We start from the raw sequence: 24,070 nt of genomic DNA, 5'->3' as shown, positions 1-24,070 counted from the left end.
GTTTATGTTTTCCTCAAATATCAACATTTAGCTTACACTTTGTTAAGTCTACATAGTGCTCAACTGAAGTCTGATAAGAACTGTACAGATTTACTTTTTACTTCTGATGTTATAGTTTTAATTTTAGAATAAGAGGTAAAATTATGGTGCATTGGTGGAGTATGAGGTGACGGCTAACTCTGATGCCTTACTGCAGGTAACTGTGAGTTTGTTGCCTCTGTTCCCACAAGTTGAAATTAATTTTAGAAAAATGTCAGAAGTGTGTAATGTAAGATTGAGATGAACAAACAGAGACAAAGAAACTTAATCATCACATCTGAAGAAACAAAATGTCACCGTACCAGCCACACTAAGTAATAAACCTCTTGTAATTAAAGTTCAAACATTTTACCACAATGACTGTTTAACACAAAACACTGTTGTGAACTATTTTACCCACCTTATTATCCATTAATATTTTCACATAAGCTATTAGTATAGATTGTGAACTTTTCAGACTAATGTCAGTTACACTGAAATTGGCTCATTTTCTGGAAAACACACCATAAATTTGTATAATTCTTATTAGTCAATGTAGGTCTTAATGTGGTTTTAGTTCATCTATTCATTTTGTAAATAATATCTCGGACCATTGAAAGGTAGCATGTTACTACACACTGTATTTGTATAATGATGTATGTCTGAAACTGAAACTGAGTGATCTGATTTTATATTTAGTTTTAACGCTAAATAATGGTTCAATCTCATAGCTGACTCATTTTTTTGTCTGCCTTTTATGTTTTTAATCACTTAAGCTGATTCACTTCAACAATGGCGAGGGAACAGCCCTTTCTACTAAGCAGAATGAGAAGTTCTGTGCCTCTTCCAGGAGGAATTCAAATTCTGGTGGGAATCCTGGCCATTTATCAATTTCATCTGATGTGTGATTTCAAATTTTTCAAATGACTTGTGTCAAATTTTCAAATGACTTGTGTGGTGCAATGCTAAATGGTGCAGGGACAATTTGTAAGAGGACGTGGCCTTTTAGCATAAACCAAAGATACACGGTTGAATTAATTTGCGTGTGACTATATCCTGTGTGATCCAACAAGCTGATGTACATTCAGTGAGAAGGCAGTCGAACTAATGCAACGTACAAGCTACTGCAAGCCCTGATATTGATGAGATGCTGAACAGGATATTAATGTTACATTAAGTTTGTTATGCATATTTTTTTAATTAAATCAATTTCAGTATCAACTCAAAACTCATTCATGGTGACAACACTAGGGAAGGGTGCCCCTTCTTGCAGCATGGTGAAGAAGTAGACTGCTTAATTCAAACACAGCAGAGAGACTCTGGACCACCCTGGAAGGCTAGTCACCATCACCACACAAGACACAACTGACAAAATCCATGACATGATCTTCGCAGATTGACAAGTAACACAATGGTACATTGCTACAGGAACGTGTCCATACAGTTATCCACATCAAACTCCAGATGACCAAGATGTCAGCTCGCTGGGCCCCTAAACTCCTTGGGTCTGATGAGAAGTTGTCAAGGGTCAATCGTGCCATTTTTGCGGCTGATCCCAGGATATTTCTCAAGCTATTCATAACTATGGATGAGACTTGGATCCACCACTTCTAACCACAGACAAGCTCCCAAGAAAGCCAGACTGGTAAGGTCCCTGTCCATGCCTCCATTTTCTGGTACACAGAGTCACAGTATTACTAGGGCCTACTATGCTGCTCTCTTGAGATGGCTACAGGAGCAAATCAAGAAGATTCGGTGTGAGAAGCTGACATGAGGAGTGCTCTTCTAATAGGACAGCGCTCCAGCCCACAAATCCACAGTGGTGATGGCTGCCGTCCAGGAATTTGGATCTGAACTCGTCTAACACCTGCCCTATTCACCTAATTTTGTACCCTCAGACTACTACCCCTTCCCTAAGATGAAGAAGGAACTAAGTGGTCGCCATTTTGACAAAGATGACGTCATCACTGTTGTAGGCCACTTTCTGGAGGTCAAAGATGCTGACTTCTAGGAAGGAATCTATATGCTCCACAACCGATGAACTATGTGCATAAATGTGGGAGGACATAATGCTGAAAAATAAATGTGCTAGGTTTAGGGATGGTATAGACAAGCCAGTGATGCCAGGTTTTGTAGGAAAGAGAGGCTGTCTCCAAGATTTTTTTAAAACATAGAAATAATTTCTATGATTGTCATTGTTTTTATTCATGATAGACGCATTAAGCTCATTCTTGGTGACTGTTAAACTCTGTGTGTGTACAATCACAGGGAGTCTGTTCATTAGAAATTTAGATGCTTTTGCATACTGATTTGTTAATTCTACTCCAACCATTTATAGATATGAATTTCATTCCCACATGCATGGAAATGATGACTGAGGTTTAACCATAACCAGTGTCTCACATGCTAGTAAAGGCAGAGGCAAATCTTGATACAGTTCAGATTGGTAGATGGTAATTACAACAATGAAACATTTTCTTGCTTCTCTGTGTCTGCTGGGATCTCTTCTACACACCTCTGCTCAATGCACTGCCCCATCCCCGGAGTTTCAGCTGGAAGGAGATTATTTGATAGGTGGACTTTTTGATATTCATCAGCTCAATGCCTCTGTTCATCATGACAGACCAGAAGCCACTGATTGTTCCAGGTGAGTCTTACAATAAATCAGAAGTTGAAACTAATGAAGCGCACCCACTGTGATGGATTTGTTTTTTATGTTCAAGAGCTTTGCAAAAAAAAAAAGATAGATACATAGATACACAGTAGATACATTCAAGGGCTTCACAGTGGGGGAAAAGTGGGACTGACTACCCAGGGCCCCAAAAACCCTGGAATGAAAATTTTGTTTTTGTGTGCAATTTTTCATTTCTAAGTAACTGCCGTCACAAGTACATTAAAATTGATTAATAACATTAGTTATGAATTGGACGAGAGACTGAACTTTGTATCAAAGAAAAATAGTGGAGGCTCTCTGTGGCCACTCTCACCCCTTACAAGAGAGGCAAAATGGTTCAGTCCACTGGACTAGCCCTGCACTATTCTAAATGCAGCAAATCCAGGACAGTTCTGCAGATGGAGGTTGAGCACTTGATATGAGTCATGTCTTCCCCCAAGAAAGCAAAGTCAGGGTACCAAAAAAGAAAAAGGAAAGGGAAAGAAATCAAACTGAGGGAAAACAGCTTTCGATGACCGTCTTTCAAAAGACAGGAGAACACAACTAATACAGTTTAAGAATGGTTTAAGATAATACCAGCAGTTGTTTCAACTGAAGGCAATCAGCCAGAAATCCAGCTTGGAGCATCTTTTCAATGAATAACAGAAATTAACCAATATCATAAATCATATAATAATTATCATATCAGTAATCAGCATCATAGCTACAAATGTCATATGACATATTTATTAACACTAACCTAGCAACTTTTAATATCATAAAACACATAGCGATCAGTTTCAGAAACAGCCACTGAGAGTGGAGCAGAAGCAGGTCCCTCATTTGCTGCAGAGGATGTGAGACAAGGTGAGAGTATGAGGTAATAGTTATAACAAGCCATCATTTTACGGTGAGATGCTACGGACATTGCAGTAAAGACAGTTCAACTTTGGAGCACTATTTAGCCCCTTTCCTGCTTAGCAGCACTTAAATTGTACAGACTGAAATGTATAGGCTAGCTCCTCTTGGAAAACTGATTATTTTTGTTTTTGCACATAAAACTATGACTTTAACACATATCACAGATTATTATTACTTGTTTAAATGTGGTATGAACTGTTCATTAATGACTACCACATCAACAACTACAGGTTCATGTGTACAGTTGTGTTAAATTTTTTGTAGAAAAAAAAAATTGAAAGATGTGTGAGAGACATGGATCAGGAGAGGAAGAGGGCCCACAGACACTGCTTATGTATGGAACCCAGAATTTAGTGCTACACCACTGGGTACAAAACACTCTCCTGCCGTTTTTCTCTGTCCGCAGTCAACTCTTCCTTCTCCCAAGTTTTCGAAGGTTTCAGTTGATGAGATTCTCTGTAGAGGAAATCAATAACTCTACCAGCCTACTACCAAATGTATCTCTTGGCTATGAGATATTTGACCACTGCTCAGATACAGAGAATTTTCCAGGTATTTTCAACCTCATCTCAGTCAATGGTGTGATCCAACCTTGGGAAGAACCACACAAGCAGCAAAGACATAATGTGTCCAAATTGATAGCAGTGGTTGGTCCTTTTGAAAGCACTGACACCCTGACAGTAGCCCCACTATTCATGGTGGACCTCATTCCTATGGTAAGTTTGCTAATTATTGTGTTTTAATGTTTTCCAAGTTATAAAAGTTTCAAGCTATAAAAAAACAAACCCATATCCACATCTTATCATTTCAAATGTTTTATCAAAAATTGTTTTAAACATTACATGTGAGAATATATTGCCACTGAAAATAATTTCATCCTTACTCTTTTGACAGGTCAGTTATGGATCTACTAGTTCTATCCTGTCAGAAAAAATAAAATTCCCTTCTTTCCTACGAACTGTGCATCCCAATGCAGACGTCATAGAAGTTATTGTTAACATTGTGCAACACTTCAGCTGGCGCTGGGTTGCTTTCCTTTACATTGACAATGATTATGGGATTGATGGACTGGATTTGTTCATAAAGAAGATTAAGAATACTGAGATCTGCCTGGCATACACCAAAGGTCTCAATGGCAATACCAATTACTCCCAAATATTCAAACAGATAGACACACTGAAAGTACCCATTATTGTTGTTCTTGCTGCAAAAACAATTGCTGAAGCTCTCATTGAGTCAGCAATACAACTGAATATCACAAACAAGGTGTGGATAGCAGATGATGGATGGTCCTTGAACAAGAAGCTCCCCAAGAAAAAGGGAATCAAAAATATTGGAACTGTACTTGGGGTGTCTCAGTCAGTAGTGACAATACCTGGTTTCAGCGATTTTATCTATTCTACTAAATGTCAGACTCAATGTGAAAATGAAGGACAGCAGAGATTTTGTAATCAGGATTGCAACTGCAGCCACCTGAGTCCAGAAGATATCTTTTCTGCAGACCCATCTTTCTCTTTTCCTGTTTATTCTGCTGTGTATGCCATTGCTCATGCCTTACATGGCGTCTTGCAATGTGGAGCTGGCACATGTAACAACAGTATTACAGTGTACCCACACATGGTAAGTACATAAATGTATTTTTTAAAGTATTTCATTTTTGCTCATTTATGTGTCTGATTGCTTCAACTTAAAAATAAGCCTTAAAAATAAGCTTTTTGAAGGTAACATATGATTCATCTGCACACAGAATTGTTTGTCAGGCTTATTCAATATTTGGTTTAATCCATTGAGAGCTATCAGTACAGTGTCCAAATGTTTTGCATGATTTCCACCCTCGGTCTAGTTTTTGATAGTACCTATAAAGCTATAAAAAAATTTAATATTTGCACTTCCTACTTTTCTAACCTTTAAAATATTGCCTTGGCATCAAAATCTAAGACAAAAACATTCTGATAGTTTACGGTCTAAGACACTTCCTATAACCGCTATAGATTGGCATTACACTGCAGCCGCTCCCTCCACAGGACTAAACAGGTTTTAAAAACCTGTTTCATCAAGACCTTCAAGGTCCATTGTGAACACATGCAAATAATGGTCATCTGAATTTTTTGTACCCACATCAGGTCCTAGCAGAGCTGAGGAAGTCAAACTTTACACTTTTAAATCAAAGTATTCAGTTTGATGAGAATGGTGACCCAAAGTTTGGATCCTATTCCATAGTTTTCTGGACCCACAATGGCGATGCACAGGAAATTGGCTTTAATCATTTTCGCCCATCAGCCAATTTCTTCATCAACAACACCAAAATTCAGTGGTACACAAACGGAGAAGTAAGCAGTTTTTTTCCTTCATCATAATATGTGCAGTATCATATAATTTTTCAGCGGCAGTTTTGGTTTGGTTTGGTTTGGTTTGCTTTGGTTTGGTTTTGATTGGTTTTGATTGGTTGTACATGTGTACATGGTTATATTTGTTTATAAAACCTGTTCATATATTGAAAATGCCACTTTGCCCTTTTGTTTGCCACTTACATTTTATGTGTTGCTATACAACATCTGTGTTGTACAGGTGCCTGCAGCACTGTGTTCCCCAGAATGTCCTGTAGGACATGCAAAAAAGCAAGATGGTATCCACAAATGCTGCTTCACTTGTGAAATCTGTCCAAATGGAACTTATGTCAACAACACAGGTAATTTATTATGTATGAGAGGAAGAAAAAGAGAAAAAGCACTGCTGCCATTGTTGCCTTGAGAGATAGATAGATAGATAGATAAAACCTTTAATAGTCCCACAATGGGGAAATTGCACTGTTACAGCAGCAGAAAAAACACTCAGGATTTACACAATAATACACAATAATAATAAATACTATAAACAGTAAACAGTATGAAAAAAGAAGAAGAAGAAGGCTGCACATAAAGCACCAGTTATTAAGTCCAGAACAGAGTATGTGTGCAAGTGGTTTTGTGCATGTGGTTTGCTCAGCACAGCTGGTTGTACAGTCTATGATGACTCCTGACTCCTGATACATGCTAGGTTTTATCCATGGCCAAGAGGAATTAATCAAACAAACACACCTATAGGCTTCCTTTTCTGCTCTGACCACTGAACATGCGAATGAATGCAGAGCTTATTGAGTAAGCAATGCCTGTGAAACAAATCTTTTGTGGAAACAGTATGAATATACTGTTGCCTTTAACTGCACTTTGAACCAGTTTCCTTTTATCAACAAAGCTATCTTCTTAAAAACTAAGACCTCTAAGGTAGTTTATACTGTTAAAACTTAAAGTTTAAATTGAACAAAAACTCAGCAGAACATACAATGTAAAAGACTGAAAGTATAACACTGCTTCAACTGCTGACTGATAACTTGTCAAAACCTTATTGACAAATTGTCTCTCTCTCATGTAAAACAGAGGATCCCTACAAATGCATCAACTGTAAGGAGACAGAATGGTCTGCAGAAGGAAGCACATCATGCAATCTGCGGGTGGTGGAGTACATCCCATTCACAGACACCGGGGCTATACTGATCATGGTCGGGGCCTGGGTCATGGTGGGACTCACACTAGCTGTGTCTGTTCTCTTTACGTTCAACTACAACACTCCTGTTGTCAGATCTGCTGGGGGACCAGTGTGCTTCTTAATTTTAGGCTGCCTCAGTCTGTGTAGTCTAAGTGTGTTTTTTTACTTTGATAAGTCTTCAGTTTCTTTCTGTATCTTAAGGTTCTTACCATTCATTCTGTTCTACACTGTTTGTCTGGCATGTTTTGCTGTGCGCTCTTTTCAAATTGTTTGCATTTTCAAAATAGCTGCCAAGTTCCCCAAGCTCCACAGTTGGTGGATGAAATATCACGGACAATGGCTGGTCATCACTGGGGCTTTTGTTACTCAGGCACTCTTACTTCTTATTAACTATTCTTATGGACCCCCCAAACCTTACAATGAAACACTGTGGTACCCAGACAAAATCATACTTAGCTGTGACATCAGTCTGAAAGCAAACACTGCTTCTGTGGTTTTACTTGTATTTTTGTGCTTTCTTTGCTTTATTTTCTCCTACATGGGAAAAGACCTCCCAAAAAATTACAATGAGGCCAAAGCAATAACGTTCTGCCTGCTCCTGCTGATTCTCACCTGGATCATCTTTGCCACTATATATATGCTTTACCGTGGAAAGTACATCCAAACTCTTAACTCTCTGGCAGTTCTCTCTAGTCTCTACTCTTTCCTGTTGTGGTATTTCCTCCCAAAATGTTACATCATCATTCTTCAACCTCACAAAAACACACAGCAGTACTTCCAAGGTCTCATTCAGAATTATACTAAAACAATTAGCCAATAGCTGCCTCCAGTAAATATTCATCTACAGAAAGAGGAACTGATGAGCTTCAGGCCTTCTGAAAATGTTCACTGTAATTCAAATTTCTAATTATCTAATTTAGACTTGAAGTGTATGTAGCCAAAAAAAAATTGAGTCTAAAGTTTTAAACCTAAATTTAAGAATGTACAGAATGTGTATGTGATTTTGTTTGTTCATGTTTAAGAGGTATAAACAAAAATAATGAGTTAAGATACAATAACAAACATTCCGATAAAGGGCACACATTCCAAAATTTCACAAATAGGAGGTGACATTTCCTAAAATAGAATCTTTTTTCCTTAAAAAAAATCTAAATAGCAGCCTTCGTAGCCTTGGGTCAGCAAAGTCAGTTTTAATGATATTACTCAGTTGTGCAGGTCTAAAAACAGTGTGGATACTAAGTGCAACAGTTTCATTTCAGATAGCTTATCCAATTATAACCAAAAAATATATAGATTCACAAAGTTGCCACTGTATGTCGCTTCATGCTAATGCTTTCTGCCCTTGCTAGACTATTTAATCGCTGTACATATGAAAACTGAAACTACTATACTGAAATAATATTCATTTCATGAATAATACCAGGTCAGAAATGCACTTACACATGAGATAGACCTGTTGTGATAAGTTTGATCTATGCACTTGAATAACTAAATCCAAGAGGATATGTGCTTGCAATATTGATGGTACATGAATTAACATGTTTACAACTCAAAGTTTTAATAAAAACTATACTTTAATTAAATATGTTGAAATCTTATTTGTTTTTAGGCGATGTGTTCTGAACAACCTCACTACATTAAATGTTGAAGTTAATTCTTTGAGGCCCCTGTACAAATCCAGATAGTATGCAGTTAAATAACATATCATGGTAACAATGATTGAATAAAGATATGAAATGGGATGTGTGTTTTTCTCTTGCTGTAACACTGATTTCACCCAAGATGGCACCCTTTCACTGTGATGCTGTATACAGACTGGAAAACCAAAGGACAGGCACTTGTAACATATACTTGTGTGGACTTAAGTTTCCTCAAATGTTAATGCTTTTGTATTATGTGGGTTAGCTATCTCTAAAACTATACTCAAACCAAGCCACTGCTGTAACAGTAATAGGCCATATTCTCTATGATGGCTATTTCTGTATTGAGCTCATTATAATGATGCAGGCCATTAAGGCTTTTGTGCAAATATTGTAAAGTTTAAAATTGAATGGGTTTTGTGTAGACAATTTAGTTCAAAAATAAATTCAACATTTAATTCATAATAAACACATACCTCATGCCAGTGTGTGTGTGTGTGTGTGTGTGTGTGTGTGTGTGTGTGTGTGTTGGCCCTTATGGACGCATTAGATCTCCATTAAGTTTCCACTGTCAAAGCATAACGTGATGATACATTTTCCTAATCTATAACTGTAATCTTCTGTGAGTTTATTGTTTCCACATGAAACCAATAAAGGAAAATGTGCCAGAAGTGTGTAACCTAAGACTGAGAAGGGTGGTGGAACATCACCTCTCTAGTGGGAAAAGAACCAGAGCAATTGGTACCAGCTAGATATCACCTCTACTCACGGCACTAGATCTGGAACCAACTCCTGGACAGGAACTGGACTCTCTCTTCTAGAGCTGCCAAAGGTGAGAGGTGCCAGGCAGGTGTGGGGATACTCATGAACCCTTGGCTCAGTGCCTTAATGTTGGAATTCTCCACAGGTAAGGAGAGGGCTGCCTCCATGAGTCACTACTACGAGTGACTTAGATAAAGGTGCTGACTGCAGTTTGCGCCTATGCACAAACACAACAGTTTGGAGTATCCAGCCCTCTTGGAGTCTCAACCTAGAAACCTAGAACAAGCTGGAGAGATTATATATTTTATCTGGCTTGGGAACACAACAAGATTTCCCAGGAGGACCTGGAAGATGTTGCTATGAACAGAGACATCTGAACTCCCTTACTTAGCTTGCTGCCACTGCGACCTAGCACCTAGCTCTGAATAAGAGGCACAAAATGGATGGCTGGATGCAAATGGACAAGGAAGGTAAAAATCACAATATCCAAGAAAATCATAATAATGGCTGATAAGCACTAAATGCTAATGTAAAGTGCTTTACCTTATCCATTAATCTTTCTTAATAATTTTATTTGTGTAGATTGTAAAACCTTTATGCACTAATGTCAATTTTACAGCAGTTGTAGTAATCTAATAGAAAATAAACCTTAAATTTAAATATTTGCTTTGAGACAGTGTTTTAATGTGATGTTTTAATTAGGATATTTGGTCTTAATGCTGAGTTATGTTACAGTTTGGTTACAGTTCATAGCTGATTCACCTTTTCTTTTATTAACTTCACAGTGCAATCTGTCTCACTTGATGAGGGCCTATCCCTTCCCACCAAGCAGAACGAGGAGTTCCGCCCTTCCACCAGGAGGTTGCCTGAATTCAAATTCTGGTTAGAGTCCTGGCCATTTATCACATTCATCTGGTGACTGATTGCAAATTTTCCTCTTTCAAATGACGTGAAGTCCAGTGTTAAATAATGCCATTGACCTTTGTAAGAGGAGGTGATTTTTTTAGTGTAAATCAAAGATACTAGGTTGAACTATTTTTTTTTTTTAGTTTATATGCTTGTGACTCTGTCCTGTTTGATCTTATAAAGACTCATCTATACTTGGTGAGGTCATTCTTATGGTATAAATTGAAACATTCACTGCAACAGCAAGAGTTATTGGTTAACAGTCTTAAGGTATATCCATCATTATAAAATTAAATATCAATAAAAAAACAAATTTGCTGTCTTTTGAGGTTGAAAAGAAGACTGTGTTGAACAGGTACGTCCTGGTCTAACTTCAAAAATAGGTTTTAGATTCTTTTTCATAAATATTTTGGAGTTTACTGCACCTACTGATTGGACAGCATAACACCATGTGATATGGTTTGTATACCTAATATTTTATCGATTTCATTTAAATCATTAAAATGCCCAACTAAATAAATGCTTATACATTTACTCCTTGGTGAGTTAGCTAAAGACAGTTTCTGGTTTTCTTTTTCCTAATACTACTGTACGAGTAATGTACACATACTAAATTTAAAACTGCAGTGAATTTGTCATGACTAAAGGAAGGAAGTTTTACATTGTTTCAGTGGATTACTATATTTATTCAGGATAGAGGCATTAAACTTGCTCGTTCCTCATGTTTGTTACACCCTGCGTGTATACATCAAAAGGAGTCTGTTCCACAGCAGTTTAGATGCTTTTGCATACTGATTTGTGAATTCTACTCCAACCATTTATAGATATGAATTTCATTCCCACATGCATGGAAATGATCACTGGGGCTTAACCATAACCAATGTCTCATAAGTTAGTTAAGGCAGACGCAAATCTCAATACAGTTCAGATTGGTAGATGGTAATTACAACGATGAAACATTTTCTTGCTTCTCTGTGTCTGCTGGGATCTCTTCTACACACCTCTGCTCAATGCACTGCCCCATCCCCGGAGTTTCAGCTGGAAGGAGATTATTTGATAGGTGGACTTTTTGATATTCATCATGTCAGTACCTCTGCTCATCATGACAGACCAGAAGCTATCGACTGCTCCAGGTGAGTCTTATAAGTGATCTTGATGAATGCCAGCATGAAACTCTTCAAGAGCACAAAATTGTATTATTGTCATATTACATATTATAGGGGTAGTTTTGCTTAGTTGCCAAAAAAAAATACAGCATCCATAAAGCACTGCTGAAAAAACCTTAGCAAATAAGAGGTTTTGAAGCTTGAAACATTCAAATTCTTAGAGTTAATTTTACTCTCCAACTGTCCCTTTCTCTGTCCTCAGTCAACCCTTCAGTCTTTCAAATTATCGGCAGTTTCAGTTGATGAGATTCTCTGTAGAGGAAATAAATAACTCTACTAACCTACTTCCAAATGTATCTCTTGGCTATGAGATCTTTGACCACTGCTCAGACGCGCAGAATTTTCCAGGTATTTTCAACCTCATCTCAGTCAATGGCTTGATCCATCCTTGGGGAGAACCAGGCAAGAATCTGTCTGATGTGTCCAAAGTGATAGCAGTGGTTGGTCCCTTTACAAGCGTTGATACTTTGACTATAGCCCCACTGTTCATGGCGGATCTCATTCCTATGGTAAGTTTTTTTTCTATACAGACCGACTTGTATCAAACAGTTCAGTATATGCTATATTTTCATCTCTTTCATTTGAAACACCTTGCATTATTTATTCTTTCAACAGGTCAATTATGGATCTACCATTTCTACTTTTTCAAAAACAGCTAAATTCCCATCTTTCTTACGCACAGTCCATCCCAATAAGGGCATGATAGGAGTGATTGTTAACATTGTGCAACACTTCAACTGGCGCTGGGTTGCTTTCCTTAGTAGTGATGACAGTTATGGCGATGATGGCCTGGAATTGTTCACAGAGAGGATTAAGGATACTGAGATCTGCCTGGCATACACCAAAGGTCTCAATGATCATACAAATTACTCCCAAGTGTTCAAACAGCTAGAGGCACAGAAGATACGGATCATTATTGTTTTTGCTCCTGAATTGACTGCTGAAGCTCTCATTGAGTCAGCAATACAACTGAACATCACAAACAAGGTGTGGATAGCAGGAGATACCTGGTCCTTGAACAAGAAGCTCCCCAAGGAGAAAGGAATCAAAACGATTGGAACTGTACTTGGGGTGTCTCAGTCAGTAGTGACAATACCTGGTTTCAGTGATTTTATCTATTCTACTAAAAGCCAGCATCATTGTGAAAACGCAAACCAAAATAAGTTTTGTAATCAGGTTTGCAACTGCAGCTGCCTGAGTCCAGAAGATATCCTTGCTGCAGACCCATCTTTCTCTTTTCCTGTTTATTCTGCTGTGTATGCCATTGCTCATGCCTTACATGGGGTCTTGCAATGTGGAGCTGGCACATGTAACAACAGTATCACAGTGTACCCACACATGGTAAGTACACAAATTTGTATTTTATTTATGATGCAATACAATCTCAAAATCATCAAATTGAAGAACAAGTCATTTCATAGATAGATTCTATCTAATAAACCACTTCCTATGGGGGGAGTCTCACTGCAGCTCCTCCCTCAACAAAAATATTTTTTAACAATCTATTTAATCAGCTTATGACATCTTCACCGTGAACCTAAAGAAGTAATGGTTATATGAATTCTGTGTATCCACATCAGGTTCTAGCAGAGCTAAAGAAGTCAAATTTTACACTTTTAAAGCGGCGTATTCAGTTTAATGAGAATGGCGAACCCAAGTTCGGATCCTATTCTATAATTTTCTGGAACCACAGTGGCGATGCACAGGACATTGGGTTTTTCAAATTTCACCCATCGGCCAATTTCTTCATCAACAACACCAAAATCCACTGGTACACAAATGGAGAAGTAAGTTGTTTTTTCCTTCATTATTTGCATAGTATGATGTGTATCAAATGGTTTATACAGTATATAGTGATTAAAAAAAGGCCTAATCACTGGTACTTATCACAAGCATTCTCTTTGCTTGACCTACATTTAATATGCTGCTAAACGACTGTGTTGTACAGGTGCCTGCTGCACTGTGTTCCCCAGAATGTCCTGTAGGACATGCAAAGAAGCAAGATGGTATCCACAAATGCTGCTTCACTTGTGAAATCTGTCCAAATGGAACTTACATCAACAGCACAGGTAAATTATTACACATGAAAACAAGAAAATGAGTAAAAGCAGGGCTGTAATTCATGCCGTGATGGAAGCTAATTGAGTAAATTGAATAGTCTACTAATTGTAACTTAGTTGTAACTTTTGACAAACTGTGGCTCTCTCATGTAAAACAGAGGATCCCTACAAGTGCATCAACTGTTCGGAGACAGAATGGTCTGCAGAAGGAAGCACATCATGCAATCTACGGGTAGTAGAGTACATCCCATTCACAGACACCGGGGCTATACTGATCATGGTCGGGGCCTGGGTCATGGTGGGACTCACACTAGCTGTGTCTGTTCTCTTTACCTTTAACTACAACACTCCTGTTGTCAGATCTGCTGGGGGACCAATGTGCTTCTTAATTTTAGGCTGCCTCAGTCTGTGTACTCCAAGTGTGTTCTTGTACTTTGATAAGCCATCAGTTTTTCACTGTATCTTAAGGTTCTTACCATTCATTCTGTTCTACACTGTTTGTCTGGCATGTTTTGCTGTGCGCTCTTTTCAAATTGTTTGCATTTTCAAAATAGCTGCCAAGTTCCCCAAGCTCCACAGTTGGTGGATGAAATATCACGGACAATGGCTGGTCATCACTGGGGCTTTTGTTACTCAGGCACTCTTACTTCTTATTAACTATTCTTATGGACCCCCCAAACCTTACAATGAAACACTGTGGTACCCAGATAAAATCATACTTAGCTGTGACATCAGTCTGAAAGCAAACACTGCTTCTGTGGTTTTACTTGTATTTTTGTGCTTTCTTTGCTTTATTTTCTCCTACATGGGAAAAGACCTCCCAAAAAATTACAATGAGGCCAAAGCAATAACGTTCTGCCTGCTCCTGCTGATCCTCACCTGGATCATCTTTGCCACTATATATATGCTTTACCATGGAAAGTACATCCAAACTCTTAACTCTCTGGCAGTTCTCTCCAGTCTCTACTCCTTCCTGTTGTGGTATTTCCTCCCAAAATGTTACATTATCATTCTTCAACCTTACAAAAACACGCAGCAGTACTTCCAAGGTCTCATTCAGAATTATACTAAAACAATTAGCCAGTAGCTGCCCCCAGTAAATAAGTCTGTAAGGATATAAAAGCTGCCGCGCCTCAGGTTCTTAAAACTTGTAACAAAAGGTTAATGATTAAGCTTAGTAAGATAGTATTAGATATTTGTCTTGTTTACTTTTTATTTCAAGGGTTCAGCTAATCGTTTTAACAAGCAAACTGAAGATGGATTAATAGTCTTCAGTCTCTTCTTGCTAGACCTTTCTTGCCTTGCTAGACGAACCCTCTCATCATCCACACCAAGAATATATTCTGCAATAAACTGGAGGAATCTGTGCACTCCTTTGCAATCTTTGAAAGCTGTTTTCTAAGAATATGCGCAAGTGCTGTCAGTGACATGGTATGGGGATTACATTATTAGATATAAGACAGATAAGATTACATTATCACTGAATTATCAGTGTACATTTTGTTGTTGGTGAATTGTTGCTTATCAGCCTCCGGGTATTTAGTGACAATCCACATAAAGGTCACTCTGTTAAGTCCCTGTACTAATTCAGATAGTTTCATGTACTCATACAGTTGTACAGCATTTATATAACAGTAAGAGTGATTAAATAAAAAAAATTTAAAACAAGATGGAGTTTGTAATACTAATCTCACCACATGATGGCACTACGTGCTCTACTACAGTTCCACTGCATAATTATGAAAAGCATAATTATGATTATGCTTTAAGCCATATTCTTTACATTGCCTTAAAAATGAGACTGTGTAACTTTAAACTCTATGATAGTTTTAAAGGCAAAATACATATATACTTTTTTGTTTCTTGACCCTAAAGATCCCAGGTGCCTTTGCCTAATTCTATTATATCTACCTCTGCTTTAATGTCTTGTCATCAACAGCGATGACCTGAGACAGTACTGGCGGTGGACCACTTTCCTCTCCATTTGGAGTTTCACGCAGCGAAGCTGAGTGAGAGTGGGGTGCCCCACAAAGTGAAACGGAAAGAGTTCCTGCCGCGGGGGGTATGTGACAATTCCAGAGGGTAAATTGCCATTTTGTTGTTGCTATTCAGTTTCCTGACAAGGAGAAGAGAAGGACGGACCGTGAAACTAGGAACGAATTGGTAAATAGTGCCACTTAGCATGGCATATGGCGCGTCTGGGAAGCTGAGCGCTGACACCAACAAATTGACAATTTCATACCAATTTCAGACTTACATTCGCCACACACGTTGTCATGCAGAAGTTTAGCGTATTCATCCACCTGTGACAAGTTCAAGATTTGCGTACCCTGCCACCGTGTTAGTCCGGGGTGATTAGAATTAGTCTATTTAAAGTTACAGGGTGATAAATAGTTTAGAATTTAGATTAGTTAAATATTTAAAACGACAAGCAGCTAAATTACTGTGACTTACACTACAGAAATTTCTTTTCTTATATATATTTTAACAGCTAACATGCCTTGCTTAATTTTATTTCTAAAGATTTTGCTATTTTGTTCATTTCGCTTCTACTGAGGGGACACATATTTCTGTTTTACAAAATATGGAGCGAGGAAAATCGGAGGAACGCCCCGTGGCTTTTCACTTGTACCTTTCAATTTTCCACTTTGGTCAGATAAAGGGAAAGCCCTGGGAAAAAAAGAAAAAAAAACTTGGCCAGCAACGGGTTCTTCCTTTTGCGCCCAAAGTAAAAACAAAACGCACTTTAAATGTAGGCCGTTTGCGTTTGGTGGCCATAAGGGATTTGCCTTAAAAATGTCTCTTGAATCAATAGGTCCCTCGCCCATTAGAGATGCTGATTCTGAGAGATCTGGCCTATTTCCCTAAAATTCAGATAACTCTCATTATTATGAGCGTTATCTGAAATTATCCTATTAACACATTTATTGATAGGTTATTATGGTTGTGTTTAGAATTAGGTGCAATTTATTGTGAACTCCACTCAAACTTTGCTGGTCATGTCTTTGAGAATCTCGACATGTTTATTAACACAGAGTAGCCTATAGCTAATTCATTTTTGAGTGAGCTTGAGTATCTTTACATCTACTCTTTCTACATCAACACAGTCCCCCCCCTTTCAGCAATGACAATTAGCTGGAGTTAATTTTTAGTCCTTGTGCTATTGTTCAAAACGAAGCGTAGGTTTAATCTACAGAGCCTGACGCTGTGCATAAAGAGATGGATCTCATCAAAAGAGCTATCCGTACTAAATAGTCATAAATCCATCAAGCCGAAAATAAAATACCGTGATGGGGGGGACTAGATTTAGACACGATAACTTCTTCACACGTTGAAGCATTAATATGGCAAACAAGCAACTTAGGAAGATGACACTGGGGAGTGAGAGTCAGCACTGAGGTAATAAGACCATCCAGAGAAAAGGCAAAAGAATGTCCTCTAAGGTTTGTTTTGATATGCGCTTAATCTCCAACCAAATGCTTCATTTCCACGTTGGTCATATGCCTGTTGCTTTACGCACGGCTAAAGACAGTGCGCTAAGGGGTGGTTGGTTATTCTCATTCAAATCTTGCTCAAGTCGTTCAGAGTAAATGGCAGATGTTTTGCAATTCAAGGCGCATCAATACCCATGCGCTTTAGTGTTTAACAATGGCGCTCTCCTTTTGTTAGGCACTTATGTCTTTCAGTTCAGAGCTCGACAAAGGCTTCATCCTCCAGCGAGTTATAAAGTTACTTTCCAGTCAGTTCATTTCGGCCCTTGAAAAAACCTTAAGCGATGTTAATGTGCACCTCTGGTCTTTTCATGCGGTAACCCCGGCACACACAGGCAAACAGCGGCCATTGTGTCCCCGAACCAAAGTAAGAAGTCTTTAAATAACCCCAAGACCAGTCTATAGAAATTCATGATGCTATTTCTATTTGATGTTTGATCAGAGCTTCGCCAACAGGTCCGTCGCGTGGCTGTTCCGAAAATCCTGTCTATATTTCTAATATTTTTCCAGTGCACATGTCCATGTACCTGCTCTTTTTTTACTGTGACCTTGTTACTCACAATGACCGTTTTGGTCACACCAGTGCAGCCTCGGGTCCATGTGAATGGAAGGCGGTACATCGATTTGCTCCGCTCCCGGTGCGCCAAATTATGGGCCTGTGTTTGCATATTTTAGAAACGTTCTGCTATGCGTGCATTGACTGTGTATGGAAGAAACACTGGTCATTTTAAAATTATGTTACGCATAATTTTTGTGATAGCATAAATTATGTTGTGCTATGCTATGTTTTTTTTTTTTTTTGCTATCAAGGTAATATTATATTCATGCAAATGTGCATGGTGCTAAAACACAGCATTCTTTATCTGTATCTGTTTACTGTTATTCGCAAACATAATTATCTACCTAGTGTTTTCCTCAGAATTTTCCTAAATGGAAGGTGTAGACAACTTCTGCGTTTCTTTTATTATACTGCCTGGTGCAGGCCTAACCATTGGCTTGCAAATGTCTCAGTTTCCCTCTAGGAAGAAAATAGTTTATTGCAGTAATTGCATAATTGCTTCACTAATTGTTGTTAACAAGTTCCCCAATAGTCCAATTATTACAGCGGCATTGTCAGGTCCCCGCCGGCAGGCATCCATGACAATGGTCCGATAGGGTTAATGAATGACCTGGGGCTGAAAAGTGAAAGTAGAGCGAGAGCCCGGGCCTTTTTATAAACATACACTTAACTTGTCATTTAATGGCGCTTGCATTATTACGTCAAATTGGGACACAAGTTTCTCGTTGCGCTATTCTTATGGATAGACGATGACATAATGACTTTTGAAGTGGCATTGGAGGGAAACAGTTTTAAAGTCTAGTAGCATTCCTTCACTGCAGACATGTAGTTATTTTCATAAAACCGCCAATCCCCCAGCCCCTTTCATTTTGCAAATCTCCCTTCTCGTTTTTGACCCCAAAGAGGAAAGCTAACACTAATTGAAATTATACCGAGTAATCAGCGGTGAAATCTCTCCTCTGTGGCACAGAATAACAAGACAGGCGACTGTTGTGATGCTACCACTCCATGCTGAAATCGGCGCTCCACGGTCTTGTGTTAAAACCAAGCGTGAAAGCGCAGATAATGTGGCGTTCACATCGAACAAAAGACACCAGGAAGCTCACTTACACAAGAACACCTCAGCCAAATTTCATACCGATTAAATGCTTCAGTATCTAGCGCCACAAGTGTGGCCTGCAATGTTTCGGTACATTTTACGCATGTCGTACAACACAAGCCAGTGGGTCTGATCTGAAATATCACACCCTCGACATTAAACTGCGAAGCAATCTAGTCGCATCGATTTTAGAACTAGGTACAGCAATTTGACAAACTAAAACATCCCACTATCGAGTGTCAGCATGCAGACACAAAATGCAGCTTGAGTTCCAGTATTTCAAAATAAAGGCAAACGCACTGGAAGCAATCAGAACTTAAATCTGCACATTAAAGTTGTCAAATAAGATTAGTTCAGGTGAAACGGCAGATTGTACAGGAAGTTTACTTTAGTAATCAAAACGGAATGAAGAGCAGAGTAGCTATGTTTGTTCACTTTAGAAGTGGAGGGAATCTTTTGATGCCCACACGTTTGTGGTCACAAAGCAGACGAAAAGAAAAGATCAATAGCGCACCATTATAAACTGGCCTCTTTTCATGGGCGCTCTCTCCAGACTGAATACAAATACCCCTCCTTTACACAGGCCCTCAGCCATTTTAACACACGCATTGTGTGCCGGATCAGGCCAGAGGACTTGGGCAATGTAACACGGTTTTCACACCATTGTCATGTATCTTTCAAAACGCACCAAATAAACCGACTTTTTTTTTTTTCTTTAGTTCTGGGGAAAATTCGAGCGGCCCTAAATAACACATCTACAGAGACTGTAGCTCTGCCTCATAACGACAACGCTAAAGCCTGGTGTTCCACAGGTGGGTGTCTTAATTCACCCCAATAAGTATTTTCAGATGGTCTGTGTGTGCGCACATGATGCGCAGTGGACTGCAGTGAGTCTATAGTCAATACATTGTTTCAGCTGGTATGACTTTCCCAAGCCTTCGCTCCTTTCAGGGACCAGTGTGGAAAATCGGGAGGCGAGGGACCGAGGACAAGGGGCGGCCCGCGATTCTCCTCGGTGCCTCAGCGCGCCTGGTATGAAAACAAAACCTGGAGATGCACAATAGCCAAAGAATCCTTAAGTGTTAACAATTTTATAAAACCTCGCAGTTACAAGATTGGCGTTTGTGTATAAACAAAAGTGTACCTGCATCTTTGCCTAAAAATAGCCCAGGTTAGCAGGTGATAAAGTTTTGAAAGTGTAACAGTTTTACCACATGTGGCCACCAGAAAATCGAAATGTTGTGGGGACACGCAGGAAATTACCACGGTGCTGCCTTCGAGCGGGTGGCGTGAAACTCACATATAAAAGACTGAATATAGGAGTCAATAGTGCCCACACAGCTCACCAAGAAGATCCATTATGATTACCCATTATGTTTATGATTTATACGCTTCTCTTCAGGTTTTTTTTTTTACCCCACACGTTGTTTCTTGGGTATTTACACTAAATGTAACCATCATGCAGTAGGCTATTTACTGTACCTAGCTAGATTGTTGGTCTGTATAGACGCATAGAGAGATAGTACTCCATTAATACTTATGCACAACATAAATATGAACTGTGATGTAAGTGTTGCTGCTTTTCATTTCTGGGGGCTCCATTAAACTTTTGTCTGACTCTTCCTCTGCAGCCTGCAGGGCCTGCATTTGTTAACAGGTGGCTGTTAGTTCATTAAAGTTAACTAAAGAAAAAAGTTTTGAAAATTTTAAGGTGAAATGGAACAAAATTTTCATAAAGTTAAATATACATTTTTTTAAAAGTATAAAATTATTCAACTTTCTATGGAGAGTCTAAGCCTTTGGTTGGCTTTGGCTGTCAAATGACGCCAGTGTTCCTCATCTGAGCGCAAAAGACAGGCGGGACTGTTTGCATTGAGATGTTAAGTGGGTGTCTCTATATAAATCCACTCAGGGTCAACTCCTTCACTCGTGCGCAAGGGAGGGAAAGAAGTTAACTTCAAGGAAAGCAGAAAAGGACTAACAGAATGGTGGCGACAACAGACTGCGTAGAAAAGTCAAAACCCATTGCTGGACACAAGGTGTGTAGACCTACAGTACTTATTAACAGGAACTGGATTTAAGGGTAGAACACTGAATTCCACTGAGGAGTGTTGTGTACAATATTAATTTTATCCACGTTTTTCTTTTTACAGGTATCTAAACCACTCATGGAAAAGAAAAGAAGAGCTCGCATAAACAAGTGTTTGGACCAGTTAAAAACTCTTCTGGAAAGCTACTACAGCAGCAATGTATGTATGCAGTCTGTAACTTTAGAATGTCCAAAACATTTGTATTTTTTACTTCGGACCCACTGCAATTGTAATTAACTACAGCAATTATTAGAAGAAAACTGTTTCAATAATGTAATCTCTCTACCCAGATTCGAAAGCGCAAACTGGAAAAGGCCGACATCTTGGAGCTCACTGTGAAACATCTGAGGAACCTCCAAAAGATCCAGACCTGTGAGTTATCACCTCCCTCTGACAGTAAACCCAGCCTTCAAATATTGAGATTCTAAAATTCATAATAATTTAAATATATATGCGCATGTTCTGTGAGTCTCTTACCTTATGATGTCTTTCTACGGCTTTCAGGCACTGCAGCTGCTTCAGAGTTTTCCGATTACCAGACTGGCTTCCGTAGTTGTTTGGCAAACGTCAACCAGTACTTGGTCATGGCAGACACCTTGAATGGGGGCGACCGTTGGATGTTATCGCAGCTTTCCAGTAAACTCTGCCGCTCTTTGGAAAGAGGGGAAGTCTCCAGCACCATGGACAGCGGCCTGGGCCAAGCTGAGGTACGGGACGAAGCGCGGAGACTTCTTCCACCGACGGCTGGACCTGAGGAGAGAAAAACGGCCAGATCTAAAGTACCGAAACCCCACAGTGCAAGCACGTCTCGTTTTCTACCGTGTGAAGACGCACGGCAGTCGCCTAGAACCAAACAGGCTGTCACTGTTGCGGCGGCCACACAAAACAGTCTTGAAAAAAGTTTCAGTCCCAAGAAGTGTCACTCTGTCAGTCACAGGAATGAAGCTGCAAACACTCAGCACAACGTCTGGAGGCCTTGGTAGAGCTGAGGAAAAGCTGTAGAAATCCTAAGTTATAGGTTGATTCAATGTTTATAATTGCACTGTATAGATTTCCACAATATGCCATTACTTAAATAGGCAATACTGTATATGTTTTATTTTCTTAATAAAATTGACAAATTAAAAAACGTGTTGTCTTTTTTTTTTTTGGTATAGACTTTAGCCTTCCACTTACATGAGAAGGGTCGTGTAGTACAACGTGTAGTAGATTTATAGGAACTGATGGCTGATATGTAGTCATTTACTTTTCGACATCAAAGTTGCAAAACAAAAAAAGGCAGAAGAAGCAAGCAAGTAGGTTTGTTTGTTTATGGTCAAAGTAAATGCCATGGCATTAATATCTTACATACATCAAATTGTGTTAAAACTTTAAGAAATTCATTATATAAATATTAAGACTGTGGCATGTTTTCAAACTTCGTCTGTCTTCTGTGCACAACATCGAATTTAGTCACAATTAAGAATTCATTTTAGGAGTTGACATATAGAGTACAAACAAAAAAACAAAAAACAAAAAAACAAAAAACAAAACACAAAAAAACAAAACACAAAAAAAAAACACACAAAAAAAAAAAAAAAAAAAAAAAAAACAAGCTCCAGGAGTCTCGGTTTGTCATTTCTTCCATTCTTCTCTGCTTTCACGCATAAGTACCGAAACAGTGGCGGGCAAATCAAATGCTTGTTGAACAGCACAACAATTTTCTGCTACAGGCTACAAATTACACGCCATGCTCTCTCCTCTGTCTCGTCTGGACTCTGGTGTATCTTGTAGCTCACAGTCGGAGAAAAGAAAATCAGTGCAGTTTAAATTGTAAAGTTATGATCGAAGTTGAAATTGAACTTAGAATGGATCACCACCTACAGGCCCACTCCACACTCATTGTTATGTCCCTGACATAATCATGACACTGATTGAACTGCCAGAACCAAAAAATAATCTCATCTTCCTCTTCATGTGCATGTCAGGTAAGCAAACAGGTTTAATGTAGTTTGTATTTGTATGTCCTATGGTTTTGAGTATTTTTCGTATATTGAAAACTGCATTACACACAATACCCATCCACCTGTTAGACTGCACTCGTTGCAATTTACTGTCGGGCTTTAGACCATATGTGCAAGACACCAAACCTGTCAGATCTTTTAAAGTGCCCCATAGTTTTCTTCCGCTGCTTTGGTAGGGATGTCGTAAAGTGTCCCTCCATTCTTAAAGGGCCGCGTTGGAAAGGATGGCACCTTACAGCGAGGAGAATCGCTGAAACGCCCCTTGCTCTTTCAGATGATGCATGCTGAAAAGACTGGCTTCCCCCGTAGAAGAGGGCTGCTCCTGTGTAGTGCAAAGGCCCTGATGGCTTGAACCACTGCCTGGTTTAAATGTTTTGTTGCCCTCAAATTAACAACTAAACTCACAGCTCAAGAACTTCATATGGCACGTATTTGTTATTCCAGTTTGTTTTTTTTTTTATTTGGTCGGACCATCTCATAAACCCCGTCTGTAAATATTCTCAATACTCTCTTAGCATAAATCTACTCTTTGGCGAGACCATCAGAGGCCCATGGCACAATAAAAGTTTGTTATATCCAAAAGGGAAAAAAAGAAACGTCACGTGACTTCCACACTGAATGCACCTAAACTTTCTCTAAGAATTTCTATGAACTCTTCTCAGCATTGTTTAAGCAACCTAGTTTGGTTAGCTACTATAATAGCGACGCATATTAGAGCTGAGAACTTGAGGGAGGGAGAGAATAAGTTATTAGCATCAGACTGGGACCAGTCAAGCGCTCTTAAGAGAGCAGACGTGGATGGAACAGACTCCTCCGCTGTTCATTTTATTGGTACATATGTCCTTGCTAGGATAGGTTCAACACAGCCTCTGAATGTCCTCTGTCGCAGTTTTTCTCTTGATGGCTTGTGCAATTAAAACATACAGTTATGTGACTCACCCAAAGTGATCATAATCAGGCGTGAACCTGAATCAATAGGGTTCCTGGTTGTTTCCAGCTAGACCTCCAGCACACCGTGGAATTACCTTTTGGCTCAAACAAAGAGCATGTCCACGCTCACTGCGACGGAGGGGGAGGGTCCAGTGCAGATTCAGCTAATTTGAGACACCTGCGTCAGAGGACAATGCATGCATGGTGGCAGTGTGTATTGAGTTATCGCAGTTACAGATTACTCTGT

The 24,070-nt window shown here is 39.1% G+C and overlaps 3 protein-coding genes across 3 annotated transcripts; all 3 read left to right on the top strand.

Moving 5' to 3' along the window:
• The first annotated feature begins 2,483 nt into the window (after nucleotides 1–2,483).
• Nucleotides 2,484–7,937, top strand: LOC121195132 (taste receptor type 1 member 1-like). The gene is made up of 6 exons (XM_041058395.1): nucleotides 2,484–2,665; nucleotides 3,999–4,308; nucleotides 4,487–5,212; nucleotides 5,716–5,922; nucleotides 6,161–6,281; nucleotides 7,009–7,937. Exons 1-6 carry the CDS (start codon nucleotides 2,484–2,486, stop codon nucleotides 7,935–7,937), a joined length of 2,475 nt encoding a protein of 824 aa, XP_040914329.1.
• A 3,439-nt stretch (nucleotides 7,938–11,376) lies between these two features.
• Nucleotides 11,377–15,163, top strand: LOC121195105 (taste receptor type 1 member 1-like). The gene is made up of 6 exons (XM_041058348.1): nucleotides 11,377–11,558; nucleotides 11,794–12,100; nucleotides 12,207–12,932; nucleotides 13,172–13,378; nucleotides 13,540–13,660; nucleotides 13,810–15,163. Exons 1-6 carry the CDS (start codon nucleotides 11,377–11,379, stop codon nucleotides 14,736–14,738), a joined length of 2,472 nt encoding a protein of 823 aa, XP_040914282.1. The 3' UTR covers nucleotides 14,739–15,163.
• A 5,622-nt stretch (nucleotides 15,164–20,785) lies between these two features.
• her3 (hairy-related 3) lies at nucleotides 20,786–21,873 on the top strand. The gene is made up of 4 exons (XM_041061789.1): nucleotides 20,786–20,839; nucleotides 20,954–21,049; nucleotides 21,181–21,262; nucleotides 21,395–21,873. Exons 1-4 carry the CDS (start codon nucleotides 20,786–20,788, stop codon nucleotides 21,871–21,873), a joined length of 711 nt encoding a protein of 236 aa, XP_040917723.1.
• The last annotated feature ends 2,197 nt before the right edge of the window (nucleotides 21,874–24,070 follow it).

The sequence above is a fragment of the Toxotes jaculatrix genome, chromosome 2, assembly GCF_017976425.1.
Source record: "Toxotes jaculatrix isolate fToxJac2 chromosome 2, fToxJac2.pri, whole genome shotgun sequence".
In the NCBI taxonomy this organism is placed as follows: Eukaryota; Metazoa; Chordata; class Actinopteri; family Toxotidae; genus Toxotes; species Toxotes jaculatrix.
This window is presented reverse-complemented; position numbering and strand designations above follow the sequence as displayed.

What these genes read in the sequence shown, in the direction of transcription:
- LOC121195132 (XM_041058395.1), top strand. Translation starts at nt 2,484, where the DNA reads ATGAAACATTTTCTTGCTTCTCTGTGTCTGCTGGGATCTCTTCTACAC. An exon ending in GAAGCCACTGATTGTTCCAG is followed by an intron (nt 2,666 to 3,998) that starts GTGAGTCTTACA and finishes CTCTGTCCGCAG; the next exon opens with TCAACTCTTCCTTCTCCCAA. An exon ending in AACTTATGTCAACAACACAG is followed by an intron (nt 6,282 to 7,008) that starts GTAATTTATTAT and finishes CATGTAAAACAG; the next exon opens with AGGATCCCTACAAATGCATC.
- LOC121195105 (XM_041058348.1), top strand. Translation starts at nt 11,377, where the DNA reads ATGAAACATTTTCTTGCTTCTCTGTGTCTGCTGGGATCTCTTCTACAC. An exon ending in GAAGCTATCGACTGCTCCAG is followed by an intron (nt 11,559 to 11,793) that starts GTGAGTCTTATA and finishes CTCTGTCCTCAG; the next exon opens with TCAACCCTTCAGTCTTTCAA. An exon ending in AACTTACATCAACAGCACAG is followed by an intron (nt 13,661 to 13,809) that starts GTAAATTATTAC and finishes CATGTAAAACAG; the next exon opens with AGGATCCCTACAAGTGCATC.
- her3 (XM_041061789.1), top strand. Translation starts at nt 20,786, where the DNA reads ATGGTGGCGACAACAGACTGCGTAGAAAAGTCAAAACCCATTGCTGGA. An exon ending in AACCCATTGCTGGACACAAG is followed by an intron (nt 20,840 to 20,953) that starts GTGTGTAGACCT and finishes TTCTTTTTACAG; the next exon opens with GTATCTAAACCACTCATGGA. An exon ending in AAAGCTACTACAGCAGCAAT is followed by an intron (nt 21,050 to 21,180) that starts GTATGTATGCAG and finishes CTCTCTACCCAG; the next exon opens with ATTCGAAAGCGCAAACTGGA.